Consider the following 17,176-nt stretch of genomic DNA (forward strand, 5'->3'; position numbering starts at 1 on the left):
CTTGTCCCTTCGACTAAGCCACTTCGCATGGAGCTAACAACATAGCTGAGACGTTGGGGGCTCGAGTATAAAGGAAGGGAGGTTGCACAGTTTTATGAGCTGTTCAACACGAAGGGTCTTAACGTTTCGAAATCAAGATATGCTGCACGTGGCGCTCACGCAGCGCTTTACGAGCTCGCGCTAGCCTCTGCCTCCTCGTACGTTCCTCTTTACTCATTCATTATGCGATGGATGAAATCGCACGGAGAATAGGAGCGGATAGCCCAACTCTGTAGACTTTCGCAATCTTTCGCGCACCACACGTAGCGGATTGTAGCCGGCTGGCTTAACGACCACATTAACTGTTTTTGCTTGTGTGCTTTAATGTCTCTCTTTCTGTCCCTATCTTTCCTTTGTTTTATTTCATCCTCACACTGGATTCCGCTCACGCTGAACACTGTCTCAGAATGCATAGTCTGTTCACAGTATAGCGTAGCCAGAATTCTTTACCGGGGGGGGGGGGGGGGGGCTCAGCCATACTTTATGTATGTTTGTGCGTGTGTTCGTATGTGTGCCTGTATATATACACATGCAAAATTAAAAAAAAAAATTCGGAGGAGCTTGCACTCCAAACTCCCCCCTCCCCCTCCCCCCCTCCTGGCTACGCCAGTGTCTGTTCCCCGCTAAGATGAAACAGCAGGCGTTGTGCCCCTCTAGGTAGTAATTGCCAGCTTGCTCTCTCCCTCTTTTATCTCTGTCCTTGTGTATCTATGTATGCAAATCAAATAAATAAATAAGTGACGGGAACAGTTGACACAAGAAGCACTGGACATCAACTGAAAGTTTAGTGCACATAATTCCAGCATCAGACACGCCGCGCTAGTTCAACGCATTTGATGTCTCCTGCTGTAAAAGATGTCGCGGGTTCGATTCGTGGTCGCACCTGATGCACTTGAGTGCGATCGAGATGCGAAGGACCGCTAACGTTTACTTATATTTCCCTGCACCTCAGAATAACCAAGCTTGTGTAAGTTAACCCTGAGATCTACACTGTGGCGTCACTCGTGCTGATCTGCAGTGTGTATTTGGTACGGCATATGAATCGAGAAGCTTTCAGGGGCTAGATTCACACAGCTTTTGATTCGTAAGCACTGTATGCCATTGGCCGAGTAACGTAGAGGTTCGGCTCCCGACAACGATGTCCTTTATTCCTTCTTACTTTATTATCGGTACTTTTCAATAAAATAGCGAACAATGTTCCCTGTGATAGATGTCTTCAACTTCTATTTCTACTGACTTGATATTGTTGTGACCAACAAAGGCCAAACTCCTCGGTTTCCCCTTTTATCGTGCTCAAAATAGGCCTTGAGCTTTTTTTTTATTCATAAGACTTCTGGGTCTAAGCGAATGTCACATTACCGTATCTGACTCGTGAGGGTATTAGTTCAACATTAAATAAAGCTCTGACGTATGCATCAGCGGGACATCACTACTGTTCGGTAGCCTCTATACTGCTTCACGTGAGTAGACAACACAAATATGGGGCGCTGAGCCAACGTTATGATAAGTGCGCTAGCCGTTTCGCGATTTTAGCAATACAGTTGGCGTTTCAGAAACCAGGAAAACATAAGCGGCGCCGAATAGGCCCGAAGCCCAGCGTCCGTCCTGGCGTATATGTGTTTCCATATGCCCACGTCCGTTTGGTGTCGTTTATTTTTTTTTCCTGAAGTATGGTAACTGCTTTTGCGGACGTTTTTCAGTTACATGGGTGAGCCGAACTGAATGCGGTTCGTGGCCTGTGGCAACCATATTGCCTTAAACCGTTCGGCGCGCTCCCAAGTGAGATGAGAAAGATACTGCAAAAGAACTCGTGCTGCTGTCAGGAGCCTTGCGGCTATGTACGCGATATGAGAGATAAGTTGATGTCAGTTATCTGTTAGAATAGCAAGAGTCCTGAAGTCACGTCAAGTAAAGGGATGGCGCGTATCATGCATACGTCTCCCCGGCTACAACATGTAGTATATGCTTGGAATGAGTCAAATAGTTTTTTAACGCGATGGTGTGGTGTTAAAGAGCTCGTCTCACAGAAATTCCGGTGTCGGCGTCGGTGTCGGTGTCGTTGGTTGTGAGCGAAAAATCATCATCTTGTCCGTGACCAAAATTGAGAAAGATGCAAATAAAATAAATAATTAAAATTCTTTGGTTCGAGTGAGATTTGAACCTAGGCTGTATGCGTGGCAAGCAGGTGTTCTACCACAGAGCCACGCTATTGCTTGAAACTGCTTCGGAAAAAAAAGCACTATATGAATGTCATGTAGTGGAAGGAGTCTCCTTAACGCACGTCATATTGCGTGGCAGAAGCGTAGAATCGTGACAGGCGTCAAAACATGTGAATTGCGCAGCAAGTTGGCATTTAAAGGCCCACCCTTTACAAAGCGGTCAGACACATTTAATCATCATCAGCTGCAAAAGCATCAACAAAGTGAGCAGCTGCGTAGGTTCGCGTGTTGTCTAATGGACGCGTAGTGGGCCCTTCGCTTATTCGAAAAAGGAACAATTATGGCGTAGTGGGCACTGAACAACTGTACTTGCAGTAGGCATTCTAGGATAGTTTGAAACGGGCAACGTTGTGTGGACAGTCGTTCGTTTCCTTACGGCATTGCTAAGGCATGAACTGAGAACCGAAGCTAGGCTAGCAAGTGAGAAGGCGATGCGCACGGGGCCCGATTATGCTATCGCGTTCTACTCTTGAAGGCGAAGCTCAAGCCTCCTCCAAGTTTTTTTAGGCTAGCCCAGCGTACGACAAGGTAAGCTTTTGTTTGTTCGTTTAAGAACGGTCAACATACGGAAAGGGATGCTGCATTAGAGCCGGCTATGCTAGGTCACAATTAACAAAGGAACGTTACTCACTTCTACATATTAATCGTGCATATATAAAGGCAAGAGGTTGAGCCACGACTTATGATTGCACTGGCCGTGCATGAAGCATTATTTATTTAAGTTTAAGGTGCTTTGCCCCTAAAAAAGCACCTTAGGGTCTCGGCGTCTCGGCGTGCATGGTTGTCTGCTGTCGTGACGGTCCATTTGCTTGAGCGCAAGAGAGGGCGCCACCGCCTCAGCGGTCGCCGTGCGGAGAGAGCGAGCGGCGCGCGTTGACTATGGAAACGCTCTCCCTGCGATGAACGTTGACCTACCAGCTCGCAAGGAACGAGAACGCGCCCTCACCCACGAGAGACAACGCCGACGCAGGCAGCGTCTGCTAGCGACTTTCTTGATTGAAAAAAACCGACTGCTCGCGCTACACAACCATTCACCGGCCACCCCGCATATATAGGCGCTGGATCTCGACCTGCAATGTAGTGCCGATGGGAGATTTCACTTTTGCGCAGTTGAACAATAAAGATTTGCTGCGTGCACGTTAACTAAAAGCGGACTGCGGGTCTTTGTGTCTAATCTTTCTTCTGTCTCTCATTGCCCATTAGCAGTGATTTTGCTGTGGCAAATACTGGCGCACACTGCATGCTTCGCCCCTCCGCATGTTTCACGTTAGTGCAGCTGAAACACCCTTCTCTACACGCTTCGCCCCTCCCCAATTTTTTTTTCCTGCAGCCTGGTATCGCTTCTGTCGGAACGCCCGAAATTCACACCGCCGTATATGTCTTGACGTAACCGTTCTCTTTTCTCAAGTGCATCGTAAGTGACATCTTATGAAATGCGACACTCCTGGAGTTATCTTTTTGTTCTTGAATTATTGCCTTGCGGCACGCTGAAAATGAAATCCTTCGCGAGTAGCGAACAACCAGCAACTAGCCATTTTGCGTAGAAGTAAGGCCTCAGGGAGAGTTTCGCGTCAGTATGCGAAACTGCTGCGGCGCCTGTTTGATCCGGTGTACCCCGAGCATATAGCTCCCAAGTGCGTCATTTCTTTCGCGGAAAAACGAAGAACACGCGAAGGCACGTGGTTCTCTCCTGAGTACTTCCGTGCAGCTGCGTCGAAAGCGTGGCCTCGACGCAGCTGGTCAGTCAGCTTACCCCTGTAAGCTGAGTGACCAATCAGCTTACAGGGGAAAGGTGAGTGCGTTACGGGCTTACATCGTCACGCCAGCGTCACGTTCTTACGGGCTTTTTGTTGAACTTTACCACCATCGGACTTGATAAGACTACCGGAAGCAGCCAGTCTCGATCTCCCTGACCGTTGAAAACATCTGTGCCCGTATTCACAAAAAACATCCTACTCTAGAATTGCTCGTAAGGTAATCTATCAGCCAATCCCGATCCTGAATGAGCCGTTAGCGAACCCGGCTGGTCAATATCAAGGAGCGCTAATGAACTAAAAGCTCTGTCAATAAGGTCCCTGAATGTTTCCTTCTTCAGTGACACGCCCTTCGGTGACGCGCGCTTGTGGACCAGGCTCCAGTGGTCAGCAACAACCCCGACGTCACCGCGCAACTCTCACCTTGCAGCTCCTCCATTCTCACTGCTTCGAAGTCCAAAATTGTTCTCTCAGCGCGTTTAGACGGCTCAACGCTGCCTCATACCGATTCTGGAGGCATGTAGTACTCACATGTATTCAGTTCAAGAACCTACTAGTGTTGTATAAAGGGTGATTTTCATCTAGTTCGCGAGAGCGCTTAATGCAAGCGCATTATGTGTTACACTATGCGCGCGAAATAATAATTATTTCGCGCCTTTTTTTCGTTCTTTCCACTCTATACCTATATCCCTGTGCGTTTAGGATAGCCAGTAAAACAAGGTCTGCTTAATGCGTTTGCCTGTCCCTGCTTCGTCTCTCTTTTTCAAAGGGAACTGCCATGCTTAGCCGGTGGCATTTATTGAAATCAGGGCGTCAGTGGCCTCGCACGGGCATGAAGGCGAGAAGTTCCAAAGATACAAAAACTGAGACAGCTCGAGGCCTGACTCTGGAATGATAGCGAAATACATAGAGAGAGCATTGATTCGGTTGTTGCAGGATGGTCAACCAGTGTGAGTGAAGGTTGGTTAATCTGCACTGGAAAAGAGAATACGAAGAGAAAGAAAATTCATAGCACGGAGGCACGCACGCACACAAGGAGAGTTTATAGTTCTGGAACGGGAAGCGTGTCAAAGCCAAGTATAGTTTTTTTATACGTAAGCCTCGCGCCTTCTCCGCAACACGGATCCTTTCTTCAACGGACATGTCACCGTATCAGGCGGGCGTTTCTCCCCCATGGCCTTCGGAGATACTACACTTCTGCCCTTCGGAGATATCCGCTGCAGTAGTGCACTGTTCTAGAGAGGACAATAGAAAGGAGCGGCTGCTCTAGCTCAGAGGCAGTTCCTTCTTTCTTGAGAAATAGCAGAGCATTTCTTTTTTCTCGGAGCCGCACATGTGAGTTTCCTTGCTGTCGGTTTTCATAGTGCGCAGCGCCGAGTTTCCGAGATGGCTCGCTCGGAGAAATTTATTGTCGCCTTACGTACTTGCTCCTGGTGATGATATTGTTGTCGAGTATTTCTTTGATTCATCTTCTTCTTTGCGTACACTTTTTTTTTTCTTTTTTAGAAGCAGCGACGCTGGACATCGTCAGCCAGGGAAAAGTTACGACAACGAATAAATGGCGTATCGGTCGCATAGCACTCGGTATCGAACGCAGAAGAGATATATTTTGCGGGATAACTGCACGCGCGCTCTCAGAGAGCACGCGTGCCCTTATCACGTTAGGCTACGCAGTTATAGCATACATACATACATACGTACATACATACATACATACATACATACATACATACATACATACATACATACATACATACATACATACATACATACATACATACATACATACATACATACATACATACATACATACATACATACATACATACATACATACATACATACATATCGGCACAGCACATGCATGCGACATCAAAGTTCGACAAAGTGGCGAATGACGCGACGCGTGCCGTGCGCTGCCTATAGCCGTACGACGACGCATTCTGATAGCTTTCCTCTTTCAACGTGATGCCTTTGGACAGGGCCGGATATGAACGGGACACGGCGCAAATGCGATTCGAGCAATGTCATATCTCTCTCGGGACGCCGTGCTTCATTTCCCTGCGACGGGACTCTCCCTCATACAGCAGCCCCTCCGCCCGACGCACCCCCTTCACAACGGAAGATCACGTTGGCATGGAAACAAAGGAAGGCGGGCCGGAAACGGCGTGGTACGCGGTGAGGTGTCCGTCGAGAAGCATAAATTCCTATCACGAAGTCGATATACACGACGAGGGAGGATCCCGTGGAACAAGCGACGAGGATGAAAACAAAAGAGGAGAACTGGGGAAAAAAAAAAAAAAAAAAGAAAGCGTCACTTCAGTGAGAAGACTGAGAATAACAGACGAGCTTGTATGCCCCGAGGTGATTGGGATACTAGACGCGCAGGAATGGACGAAGTTAAGCACTAGCCCCGTCGATAACCGCGCCTCAGTCATTGTTCTCCGATCCGTGCACGACCGCGTATGTACTACGTTCGGGTCGCCCGTGTAGCGCATGATGTACTTCGATTCGGGTTGCGGGTTTCTTGACCGATAAGGAATCCGTCTGAAAGAACCCGACCGCTAGCAATCGAGAGCCGAGTTGGCGCTCTTGTTATCCGTTAAGAGACGCGGGACAAATCGCCGGTCTGTGATCCTACGACGTTCACGAGGAAAATCCTGCATTTACATCTTTGTTTACTCACTCTCTCTTACTTTACTAATAGTTTTCGACCGCTTTGACGTTAGTTCTCGATTGAGTGTCGAATGGTGGCGCGTCTTATTACGCCTGCAACACGAAGCAAGTCTCGCCGAATGCAATCACGCACGTTTATAGCGCTTGTAGTTCTCGAAAAGTTGAAGAGATGGCGCTACCGGTTGCAACACTCCACGACGTCTCTCGAGTGTAGCCGGGTGCCTAGTGGCAGCAGCCGAATGCCAGTGATAATGGGATTGTAGTAACTTTGTTGTATGCAGAGTTACCACATTGAATCTGTGAAGCAAAGTGTGGCGTGTTACCCCGTAGGAGGTATGCACCAGTATATGCGATATCAGCATGCAGTGCTGTACCAATAAGGAGAAACGCCAGTTCGCGTGCCGTGAAGACAGTGCTTTTCAGCACATACATCATCGTCTGTCATAGACTAGGAAAACGGACCTGCGTCTGCTTAACGTTCCTACCTTTTCTGGCTTTTCTTTCTTTCTACACCGGGGGGAAAGGATAGCAAACCGGACACGCGTCTGGTGGAGCTCCCTGCCTTTTCTTCCTTCCTCCTCCTGCTCTCTCTCTCTCTCTCTCTAGGATATGAATGCAACATGAACAGCCACGAACGTGCATGACCTAAGCAAGATCGAGTATTCTCTGGCACGCTTTTCATGTCGTTACACTGTCACAGTTCGGAAGCGCTCGCGTCTTGTGATGCGCATTGTATTGACTAAAGGCGTCCCACGACCAGTTATGGCTCGTACGTATGCGTAATGGCAATGGCCTGCGTGCGCATGCCGTCATAACAAACTAAGAATATCTCCTCTGGAAACACATTTCTTTATATGGCGCGCAAGCGCAAGAAATGCAAAAAAAGAAAAAAAAACGAAAAGAAAAAGGTGTTTCCCCGCGAATTCTGCTTTTTATCACAAGAAAGCGCAACAAAATTTTCTCGACCGAGTTCATTTGCGTCAAAGCGATAAACACCGGTGCACTTCGGACGCCAAAATTTTAGTTACTGCTATCATATGTTACCCCAATTAGTAATCCGGGGATCGATACGCTATTATAATAGCGTAGATAACTGAGCAGACCACTATGCATGGATACCGCTGAGAGAGAGATAGCAAGAAATCAAAGGAATGATAGGAAAGTTAGCGAGAACAAAAAAATGCGGTTTGCTACCCCACACATGTGGTATGGGGAGAGGGACGTAGAAAGATTAGAGGTTACGAGGAAACGGGCTTCTTCGCTGTCAAGTGACGCTGACTGCAAGTCTCCTTTAAAACAACGAATTCCTCAGCAGTGACTTAGCGGAGCGAACCGTATACAAATCCACGCTGAGCTGAAACTGTCTAATGAAGACCGGACGTATCACTAGCGTTTGTTTTTGCGCATATCACTCGATCAGCCACCCATAAAAAAGGATCAACAACAACGAAAGACATGCGAACGATCCCAACCAGGCACACACAAATCTCGACTAACGAGGTCGTTAGCCTCGGCCCCGGCAGAGTGAAGCTAACAATTTCAATGTAACAGGGCGCCGCCATTCGAGAACCTCGTTAAAATGAGCACAATAGTCAGGGGGCGCCAAGGCGCGCGTGCAATGTCTTCCTTATCCTACAGGCTGACATCGATTCATTCTCTCCCAAGGCCACCCACCATCTCGTCGGCGTTGACGTCTTATCTCGGATGTCCTGAACGGGCACAGCTTAGCATCTCTGCTCGCTGTATTCTTTCTTTATTTTTTTTTCCCCATGGCATGACACCTAACGTAGTCAATTCTACAGACGTGTTCTCGGGACGTTTTCGTTATCTGCGAAGTAATTATTGCTCCTGCCGCTAACGGTGTCAGACACGCAATCAGCTTGCGAAAAACTAAAATATCATCACGTCAGGCAAGGCAGCTGATGCTCCCGATAAGGACGACTCGCAACAAGCGGTACAGCGTAGAATATCCCGGGAGGACGCCGAAGAACCCAACCTTTATCTCGAGAAGGGTGTAGTGACTCTTATTATACTCTGTCTACATAAGAGCTGATGTAAGGCGTTTAATTCAAGCGCGACTTGCGAAAGGTGAGTGAAACGTCCTTTTCATGGTAGCCGTGTTAGCGTTGTATATACTTCGCCGTCTCGCGCGTTCCATCCGCCCTCTTTTCTTTTTTCTCTCTTTGACTACGAGTAGTATGCGTGCGATTTCATAAAACAATACATATTGTTATGGAGCTAATATCGACCTTGAGTTTACCGCTGCCATACGTACTTATTTCGGATTGGTTGAGAACGATGTTCGTTTGACGAGTTCATGGGAGCATTTGCGTTGCGTGTAATGTAGCCTCTCATATGAATTGTGTTACCTATGAAAGTGCACCTGTCTTCGTCAACTTGATACTTGTTTTTATTTCCAGTATATTCTTCCTCATTTCCGCGTAAAGCGCTGTAACCATCCCCAGAGAAGATAGCCGATCTTTCCTCTATATAAATAAATAAATAAATAAATAAATAAATAAATAAATAAATAAATAAATAAATAAATAAATGGCTGATCCCTCTGTCATAGGAATCGGTATAACACGAAAGTGAAACGTGTCTTCACAGACGTAGCTGAGCGTTTGTTGGGCATTCTTTCGCCCCAAGCGCGAAGAAATGAATGCTACAGCAACAAATTGTAATGTCACGCGAAGAACGGCAAGCAGCTCGAAACTTGCAACGCGCTCCTCAAGCAGAAAGGACGCACGGAACGAACATACACAGGATGAGCGCGAACTTTCATAGCTGTGACTTATTTCTGTGTGAGCAGCACGCTGCTTTCGCAAAAGCGGCCGCTACAGTGAGCGAAGTGACCTTCCTGCTCCCAACGCAAACTTGCGGTGAGAGCACAAGACGTACAAACCACCGCCATCACGAGATAAGCGCGCGCACGAGCGACCACGCCCTGTAGAGGCGCGTGCTCATCTACGTGGGGCGACGACCTTTAAAGCGCGCTCTTCTAGTGTGCGGACAAAACGCGCATCAAGGCACCCTACGCTCTTCGAGCCCTTCGCGCCATCTCGCTAGTAATAACAACACGCTGATGTACCACCGATATCTGACTACCGCCACCGGCAAATGGAGTATATAAATAGCTCGCCGTTATCATGGCAAAGAATGTGCCGTGTGTAGCGGAATCGTTTCGCGCCGCGTGCTGCGGAGCGAGGGGTCGTAAGTTCGACTCCCGGTGACGGAACTATTTCTTTGAAGCTGTTGGTATTTATATTTTATAACGTCATATCCGTGACGGAAATACGTCAGTGGAGCCGTGGTGGACCCGGGCATAAGAAACTTTCGTGTTAAATAAATAAATAAATAAAGATTGACCGTGTGAGGACGAACCTGCCGTCTGTAGGTTAGAAGAATATGAATCACGGAGAACAGGTTGCGGAGGCGGAGGGGAGGGGGGATGATAAAATTTTATTTAATGATAATAATTTCTGGAGTTTTACGTGCCACAGCCACGATATAATTATGAAGCACGAGGTAGTCGGAGACATTGGATTAATTTCGAGCACCTGGGCTTCGTCAACGTGCACCTAAATCAAAGTACACCTGTGTTTTCACATCTCGCTCCCATCGAAATGCGGCCGCCACAACACACGATCAAACAATACAACATAAATTAAGAATGGTAATACTGCGGTATCTAGATCTACTATTAGCCGCGGAATGTATTTAAAGGGAAGCTGAAGCAATTAAAAAAATACTTTGGAGTGTGTAATGAGAGCTTCATCCCTGCTGAATTCGAAAACCGATGTGAGATTCTAAAAAGCGAACGCAAATAGTATTTTAGGCAAAAAAAAAAAAACAGCCACTGCGGCCGCAGGGCTTCTTGAGATGCTGAGCGAACGCGGTGACGTCATCTTCGGTATGTCGCATGATCTGCGACAGCAGCACTGTCGATACGTGGCCTCTGCGATGCGCTCCGGCAATGGCACCCAGCCGGAGCTATATTCACGGAGGCCACTGTTGAAGATACGAGAGACGCTTTTTCAAGTTGCGTTCGGCTGTTTGGCGTTATGGCAGATGCTGTAATCCAGCTGCAGAACTTTCAGCTTCTCTATACCTACTTGAACCTCCTGTGCATAAACAGCGCTTTCGCAGTTCGGATCAGTGAGCGGCGGGAACCTCCCGTCGGAGTGGAGCGCGGCCCCGCCAAAGGAACCGAAGATGAGATACGTTTCCACGCCCACACTTTCGGCGCGTTCGCGTGGGCGGAGCAAGAAAAACTTTTCTTAAGCGTATTGCAAAGCTCCTGCTACAACAACCGCGGAAAAAATTACATGGTCGACAACAATGTCGGTGCTTGTTAACCATGAAGTTTTACCGAATTCTAAAACCGCTTCAGCTTCCCTCCAAAGATTAACTTTCGAGTTATCACTGGTTGTGTGAGCATGCACGACTTCATTGCTTAAAGGGAGCTGAAGAGATTTTAGAATTCGATAAAACTTCATGGTTAGCAAGGACCGACGTTATTGTCGACGATGGCGTAATTTTTTTCGCGGTTGTTGCCGCAGGAGCTTTAGAATACGCGAAAGAACACTTTGTCTTGCTCCGTCCACGCGAGCCCAGCCCGCCGAGAGTGTGGGCGTGGAAACCTACACGTCATCTTCGGTTCTTTTGGCGGAGCCGGGCTGCACTCCGACGGAAGGTTTCCGCTGCTCACTGATCCGAACTATCTGCGAAAGCCCTGTTTATGTAACGCTCAGCATCTCAAGAAGCCCTGCGGCTACAGCCTCTGTTTTTTTTTTGCCAAAAAGTGCTATTTGCGTTCACTTTTGAGAACTCTCACATTGCTTTTCGAATTCAGCAAGGATCGAACTGTCCTGAAACACTCCAAAGTAACCTTTTTAGAAAAAGTGCTTCAGCTTCCCTTTAAGATTGTAGGAGCACGCCTAAAAACAAACAAACAAAGAAAGTTAGGTAGACTAGATTACGCGTGGAGCTTTTTTTAACTCGTTTGCGCACTAGAAAAAGCGACTGCCCTGCCTATATATCCAAGCAAAACAAATTTTCACAAGTAAGCCTACCCACTGCGCGGAACTCTTCGTTTCTTACTCCTTGATATGGTGCGTATACTGCCTCCCTGGAATAACTGCCAGTCGGTGTAGAGGACACAACGACGCCATTTCGCTGTCTGCATTTTGCGCTATGATTTCGGTAAGTGCGACGAGGCTGAATGTTTCTGCTGTCACCTGAGCTAAGCGTGTCAAGCAACCTGTGCTTGAGGTAACTATTTTTCGACTGTGTCACCTTCCAGCATTCAGGCTCCAACGGAGAAAATTAAAAACCTTTGCACTTCAAAAAACGCAGAGAAAGAGACGATGCGCTGATGGGGAAATGAGATGGGCGCGAATTTTCTTAAACTGTAAAGAAAGATCGACGAAATTGGACCCCGAGCGAATGTACAGCAGCACTTTTTAAGCGTCTCTTTCATATACGTTGCATCCGTGTTATTGACGCCGTTCGAAGGGAACAGCCTACGTAGTATAGGACTACTCGATATCAACTAAAATGAAGGCATAACTATGTAGATATGTGGCATCTACTCGATCTCCTTTGCCCTCGGAGACTCAATATTCCCTTCACACCTCTGACTGATTCAGTGCCCTCCGTCCCGTTTTCATAATGCGTTACGCTGAACATTCAAACAGTAATACCGTGGCGCAACGCTTTGATACTTATTGTTTATCGATACGCTGGGGCGCTGCGTCCGACTTAAATCATCTGTTAACAGACCGCGGTATAGTCTCGAGTTACGACACACGGTGTAAGTGAATCCAGCTCCGAGTCGCGTTTTTTGTTCTCTCAGTTATTTCTTGCCGTGAACGACATACTGATGTGTCCGTACACAGTGTAATATATGCCTTTTCCTTCTTTTTGGCGCTTATGAAAGCGCATGCAAGTGTATTGTTCGCTGCAGAAATCTGAACCGAGCACGTAGTTACTGGAGGTTCTTCTATGCGGCCGTCATTCCTTGTATCATTCACGCCTTTGGCCGGCCAGTATATATATATATATATATATATATATATATATATACACGTTATGTTACTCATACGTTATACGTTATGATGCCCGCGTTCGTGCACCTTTTACGCATTACATAACTCTTGCTGTGTGCTGTTTCGCTATTACAATGATACGCATATTAAAGAAAAACAATATGTGCGGTCGATGCCAACCATGACGAACTTGCCTTTAGTGAAGACTTTTCAATAACCTCCATTTTCCATATGTTGCGGAGTGCTGTTATTACGATTTCGCTGAGTTATAGCTCCTTCGCGCTTTCCTCGACCACTGAGTACGACAGAAATACGCGCCAAGCTGCAGCATATAGGATACGCAATGATGCGTGTTAAATCTTAGCGTATACGCAAGTCTTGAGGTGCGATGTATTTACACTTGCTTTTGTTTTTTTTTTTTTTTTTTCGCCGAGAAGCAAGGCCGTGTGGCAACTGTTCAAAATACCGTTATGGTTCCTAACGCTTCGCACAGGCTCCGCCGATTGCTTACACTATGGATAACTTGGGTTCGGCTTACACTTGGGCTTACACTATGGATAACTTGGGCTTTCCCGTCTGCTCGTTTCAAACTGAGGAGTCCACAGTTTGCAGGCAGTCTGTCGCTCAGTGGAAAAGGTAGCGAGCACGGGAAAAACCCTCGTGCGCAACCAACAGAACGTCTAGGAAACGCTGCCCGCGTTCTGTATTGTACAGGGCCGATCGGGAAAGGTATCAGGTTGCATTTACTTTTCGTCAATATCTTTTTTTTTCGGACGCAAGCTGACTTGGTGTCGCTTGCGTCTCTCGGCAAGAAAGAAATTACAAAAAATGGCCACGTAGTTATTTGCAATGACTGTAATTTTGGAGTCTATTCACAATTGATCTGCTGGGTGGCCATGCAGATTAATTAGAACTAACGTACAAGAAAGCCAAGGAAAGTATAGGGGACGTTATTTGTAGTAATTATGATGTAAATCTGAAGAAAGTAGAGTGGACGAAAAGATAACTTGGTGCCGGCGGGGACCGAACCGGCGACCTTCGAACAACGCGTCCGATGCTCGCGTTCATACAGAGTAACATTGAGGTGTAGTCACACAACACTTTCGAATTTTTCATTGTCTGTCACTTGGAGCCAGGGTTTCTACTAGGTAGTCCATGGGCTGACTGTTTATGGGAGGAAGAAAGAGAGAGAAAGAAAAGAAAGGGATGAAAAAAAAATCACATCACCATGAGGCGATGGGAAGCAGCGTTTCGGCATGTCGAGCCCGCGTTTCAGAGGGGTAGTGTAGAGGGGGAGCGGAGAGGGGATAGCAGGAAAGGAGTAGAGAGGGGGAGAGGGGGAGAGGAGAGGGGGAGGGGAGAGGAGGTGTGTGGAGAGGGTTTGCGCATGCGCAGTGAGGGTGGTCACGCCGCACACCACCGGTTTGAACTCCGCCATAAGATGCTTCGCATCTAAAAAAAGCACCTATGGTGTAAACACACCGCTCTCACAACGTGGCTCAGTCACAAGGCATCAGCAGGCATAGAGAGTCACGCACGGTGACAGCAATAATTTTTGGCGCAGCTTCGGCCACTTGGCCGACAATTCGCTGCACGCACGCTTTAGCTATAACCGGTCACCCGCAGGTTTGATCTCGTTTGTTCTATATTTGGGTGACAGAGAGAGATACGAGAGGGAGTGGCAGGGAGGTTAACCGGAAATACATCTGGTGTGCTACCTTACACTAGTGGGAAAGAGATGAGGAAAGAAAAAAAGAAAAGCGGTGAGAAGAAACGGACGTGAACACACACATACAATAAAAAGAGGAAGGTGAGGAACGGGAGCATTATACTAGTCTGTCTAACAAGCTACTACTCTGGAAAAAAATTCAATAAATCCTTGATAGACTTCCGTTGAGACGACTGTTCGGGTCGTCGTTCAGTTGGGCTATACAGTAGTTGGGCTATACAGTACAGAGCTTGAAACCGTCAGTGACAACACGCTATAATTTTTGTTTCATGCGTGATCTGTCAGGAACTGCTGACATTCTGGTACGCGGGGTGTATTCAATCAAAAGTTTATTACTCTTTCATTTTTTTAAAGTGTTCTCTCAGTGCGCGCAGAGGTGTCGTCAATTGCGAGTCCTCGCCGTATAGTTGAACGAAGTCCTTTTCCTTTCTTTTTCCAGTCTTGGATGCGGCGGGCAAGCCTGCGGGTGGCATCCTGACGGGCACGCTGACGGCCTTCGGCTCGTACGACCAATGCGTGGCCATCGAGGCCCGAGACTCGCCGGCGGAGGAGCCCCGGTTCACGGGCCGCTACTGCACGGTCGAGCTGCGGCCGCCCATACCGAAGCGGCCGCGCTACTACACGCTTCACGACCAGGTCCAGCTCTTCAACAACATCACCAGAACCAAGGTACTTATACACAGGGAGGCTGCAGCGGAATGGCAAAAAGAAAGAGAAAGAAACACGCGATATAATAAAGAAAGAACGCGTAGTTAGGTGAAGAACTTGCTGTATATTGGCGCTAACTAATAAGTGCGAGGAACAATCAAGCTCCGAATGGACTCCTCTTGTCTGATCGTACCAATGTCTCCTGCAATCGTGACATGAACTTCGAACGAGCGCGTGAGAATAGTCCTTTTTTTCTCCCTCGACATCAAGTCGGAATTAATGCCGATTCGCTTAAAACTCACCACTTGCTTTCTTTTTTCATTGACGACTGAATTGCAGACGTCAGTTATTTTAGCAAAGGCAAGGCGTTTCGATGTCACAATCGCGCACAACTTACTGAAGGGTTTCGAGATTTGGCCCGGGAAAGTGGTGAACACATGACATTTTTCCACTCCCGAACTAGAAGGACACGTAACTCAGGAAAGAGAAGTGCCGATGGTTGCTTCGTTCAGTCAAAATTTGGCAGTAGTAAATCGCGTATCACAATGCTTGTAACCAAGAAAACACTAAACTTTCTTGCTTTCTGCGTAAAATTTTAGTTTATCCGGTACTTTTACCGTACGTCTATACGCCGTTATTCATTTGAGGTGCCTGCAGCGTCATAAGATCTACAGGCATCATCAATTATAATCGCCAGGCTCTGGACGCAGATGAAATTTCTTGCACGTAATAAGACTTCGTGGTGGTCTGCGTGCCTCGGAGAGGCCAATCACAAAAGTCGATAGTGCAAAAGTCAGAACGGCAGCAAATCGGGGACCGTGCCCTTGCCTCCCAATGGCACAGTAATCTGGATTCCCGATTTCCCAACACCGATGCTTTCTGTTCTTTTTTTCTGGAGGTTAAGGCGGGAGTCGGCATAAAAAAAAGAAAACAAGCGCAAGTAAGGACAAGGGAAAGAAAGGTAACGTGACATGGCCTGACTGAGCACCTGCAATCGTTCCACTCCTTTTTGTCTTAGTTTGCGCTTATTTTTCTTTATCTCTATACTCTCCGAACATCACTGCACCAACTTGCCAAACAAGGCGTCTTATTAGTCGAACATGATGTAGGAAGAGCCCCATTCAGTCAGATTGCAGTGATAATCCCAAGACCAAAAAAAAAAAATTGCACGCAGAATCTCCTTTGGGAGTTGTCTAAGTGATGCATAAGCGTAGACTTTCACTGTAGGTTGCGGCTGCCCCTAAAACGTTCTTTCAGGATCTCAACGGCATGGCGTGTTTCATTACTTTTTTTTTGGCGTTCGTCAGCGTCTCGAACGTTCCCCTCAGAAGGCGCATCCCGAGACCACCGAAACGCGAGCTTGTCTTTAAATTTTCGCAAAGTCTAAATTTTTCTGATGTGTACAGTCCTCCGTGTCTGCTTTGCACGTTGTCCTGAAAGGGGCTCTTATTCCACTACCACGAAATTCAACAGAACCTTCATAGAAAGTGTTCTCTTTCTACATTTGTTTTGCATCGAGAGTGGAACACATTCATATAGGTCAGATACATGCACATTCTACAAGGGTGGGTGTGTAGCTCAGTAGTTAAGACACTCACCTTCGGAGCGGGGGGGTTCAAGCCCAGCCAAGAAAACTAGGTGAGGCGGCCGCCCCACCTAGTCACCTAAGAGGGGGGCGCAAAGTCTGCCCCATAAATTGACTTAATAGGCACGGGGGCGCCGCGATGAACCTTCGCCTCCCCCTCCCCCGAAGGGGCACCCTGCGCACGCCTATGTTCACACCGGTCCTGCGGCGATGAATCTGTCGAGCATGCACGGTCTAGACGGGAGGAGGCGCGCGAGTTGCGTTCGTTCTAGTCGAGGCCGGGACCAATTACGGCTGCTTCTGCTCGCTTGGCTGTAGGTTCTTGCGCTCCTGTTGGCTTTCGAAAACTCCACTGCACGGTGCCTATATGTCACCGCGTGAGCCCAGAGCTTCATTCCGCATCGCTAAGGGGTCAGCCAGGCTTTGGCCTTCACATTCTTGGAAAGTCCTAAGCCTCCCCCGTAGTTTTTTTTTTA

At 47.5% G+C, this 17,176-nt stretch overlaps 1 protein-coding gene across 1 annotated transcript in view; it reads left to right on the top strand.

Moving 5' to 3' along the window:
- LOC119379583 (nose resistant to fluoxetine protein 6) overlaps positions 1-17,176 on the top strand; it is a 274,495-nt gene that overhangs the window by 139,733 nt on the left and 117,586 nt on the right. The window contains exon 2 of the mRNA XM_037648887.2: positions 14,907-15,136. Coding sequence (XP_037504815.1) covers positions 14,907-15,136 — 230 coding nt within the window. The remainder of the gene's footprint in view (positions 1-14,906; positions 15,137-17,176) is intronic.

This window comes from Rhipicephalus sanguineus, chromosome 1 (genome assembly GCF_013339695.2).
Source record: "Rhipicephalus sanguineus isolate Rsan-2018 chromosome 1, BIME_Rsan_1.4, whole genome shotgun sequence".
NCBI classification, from domain to species: Eukaryota; Metazoa; Arthropoda; class Arachnida; order Ixodida; family Ixodidae; genus Rhipicephalus; species Rhipicephalus sanguineus.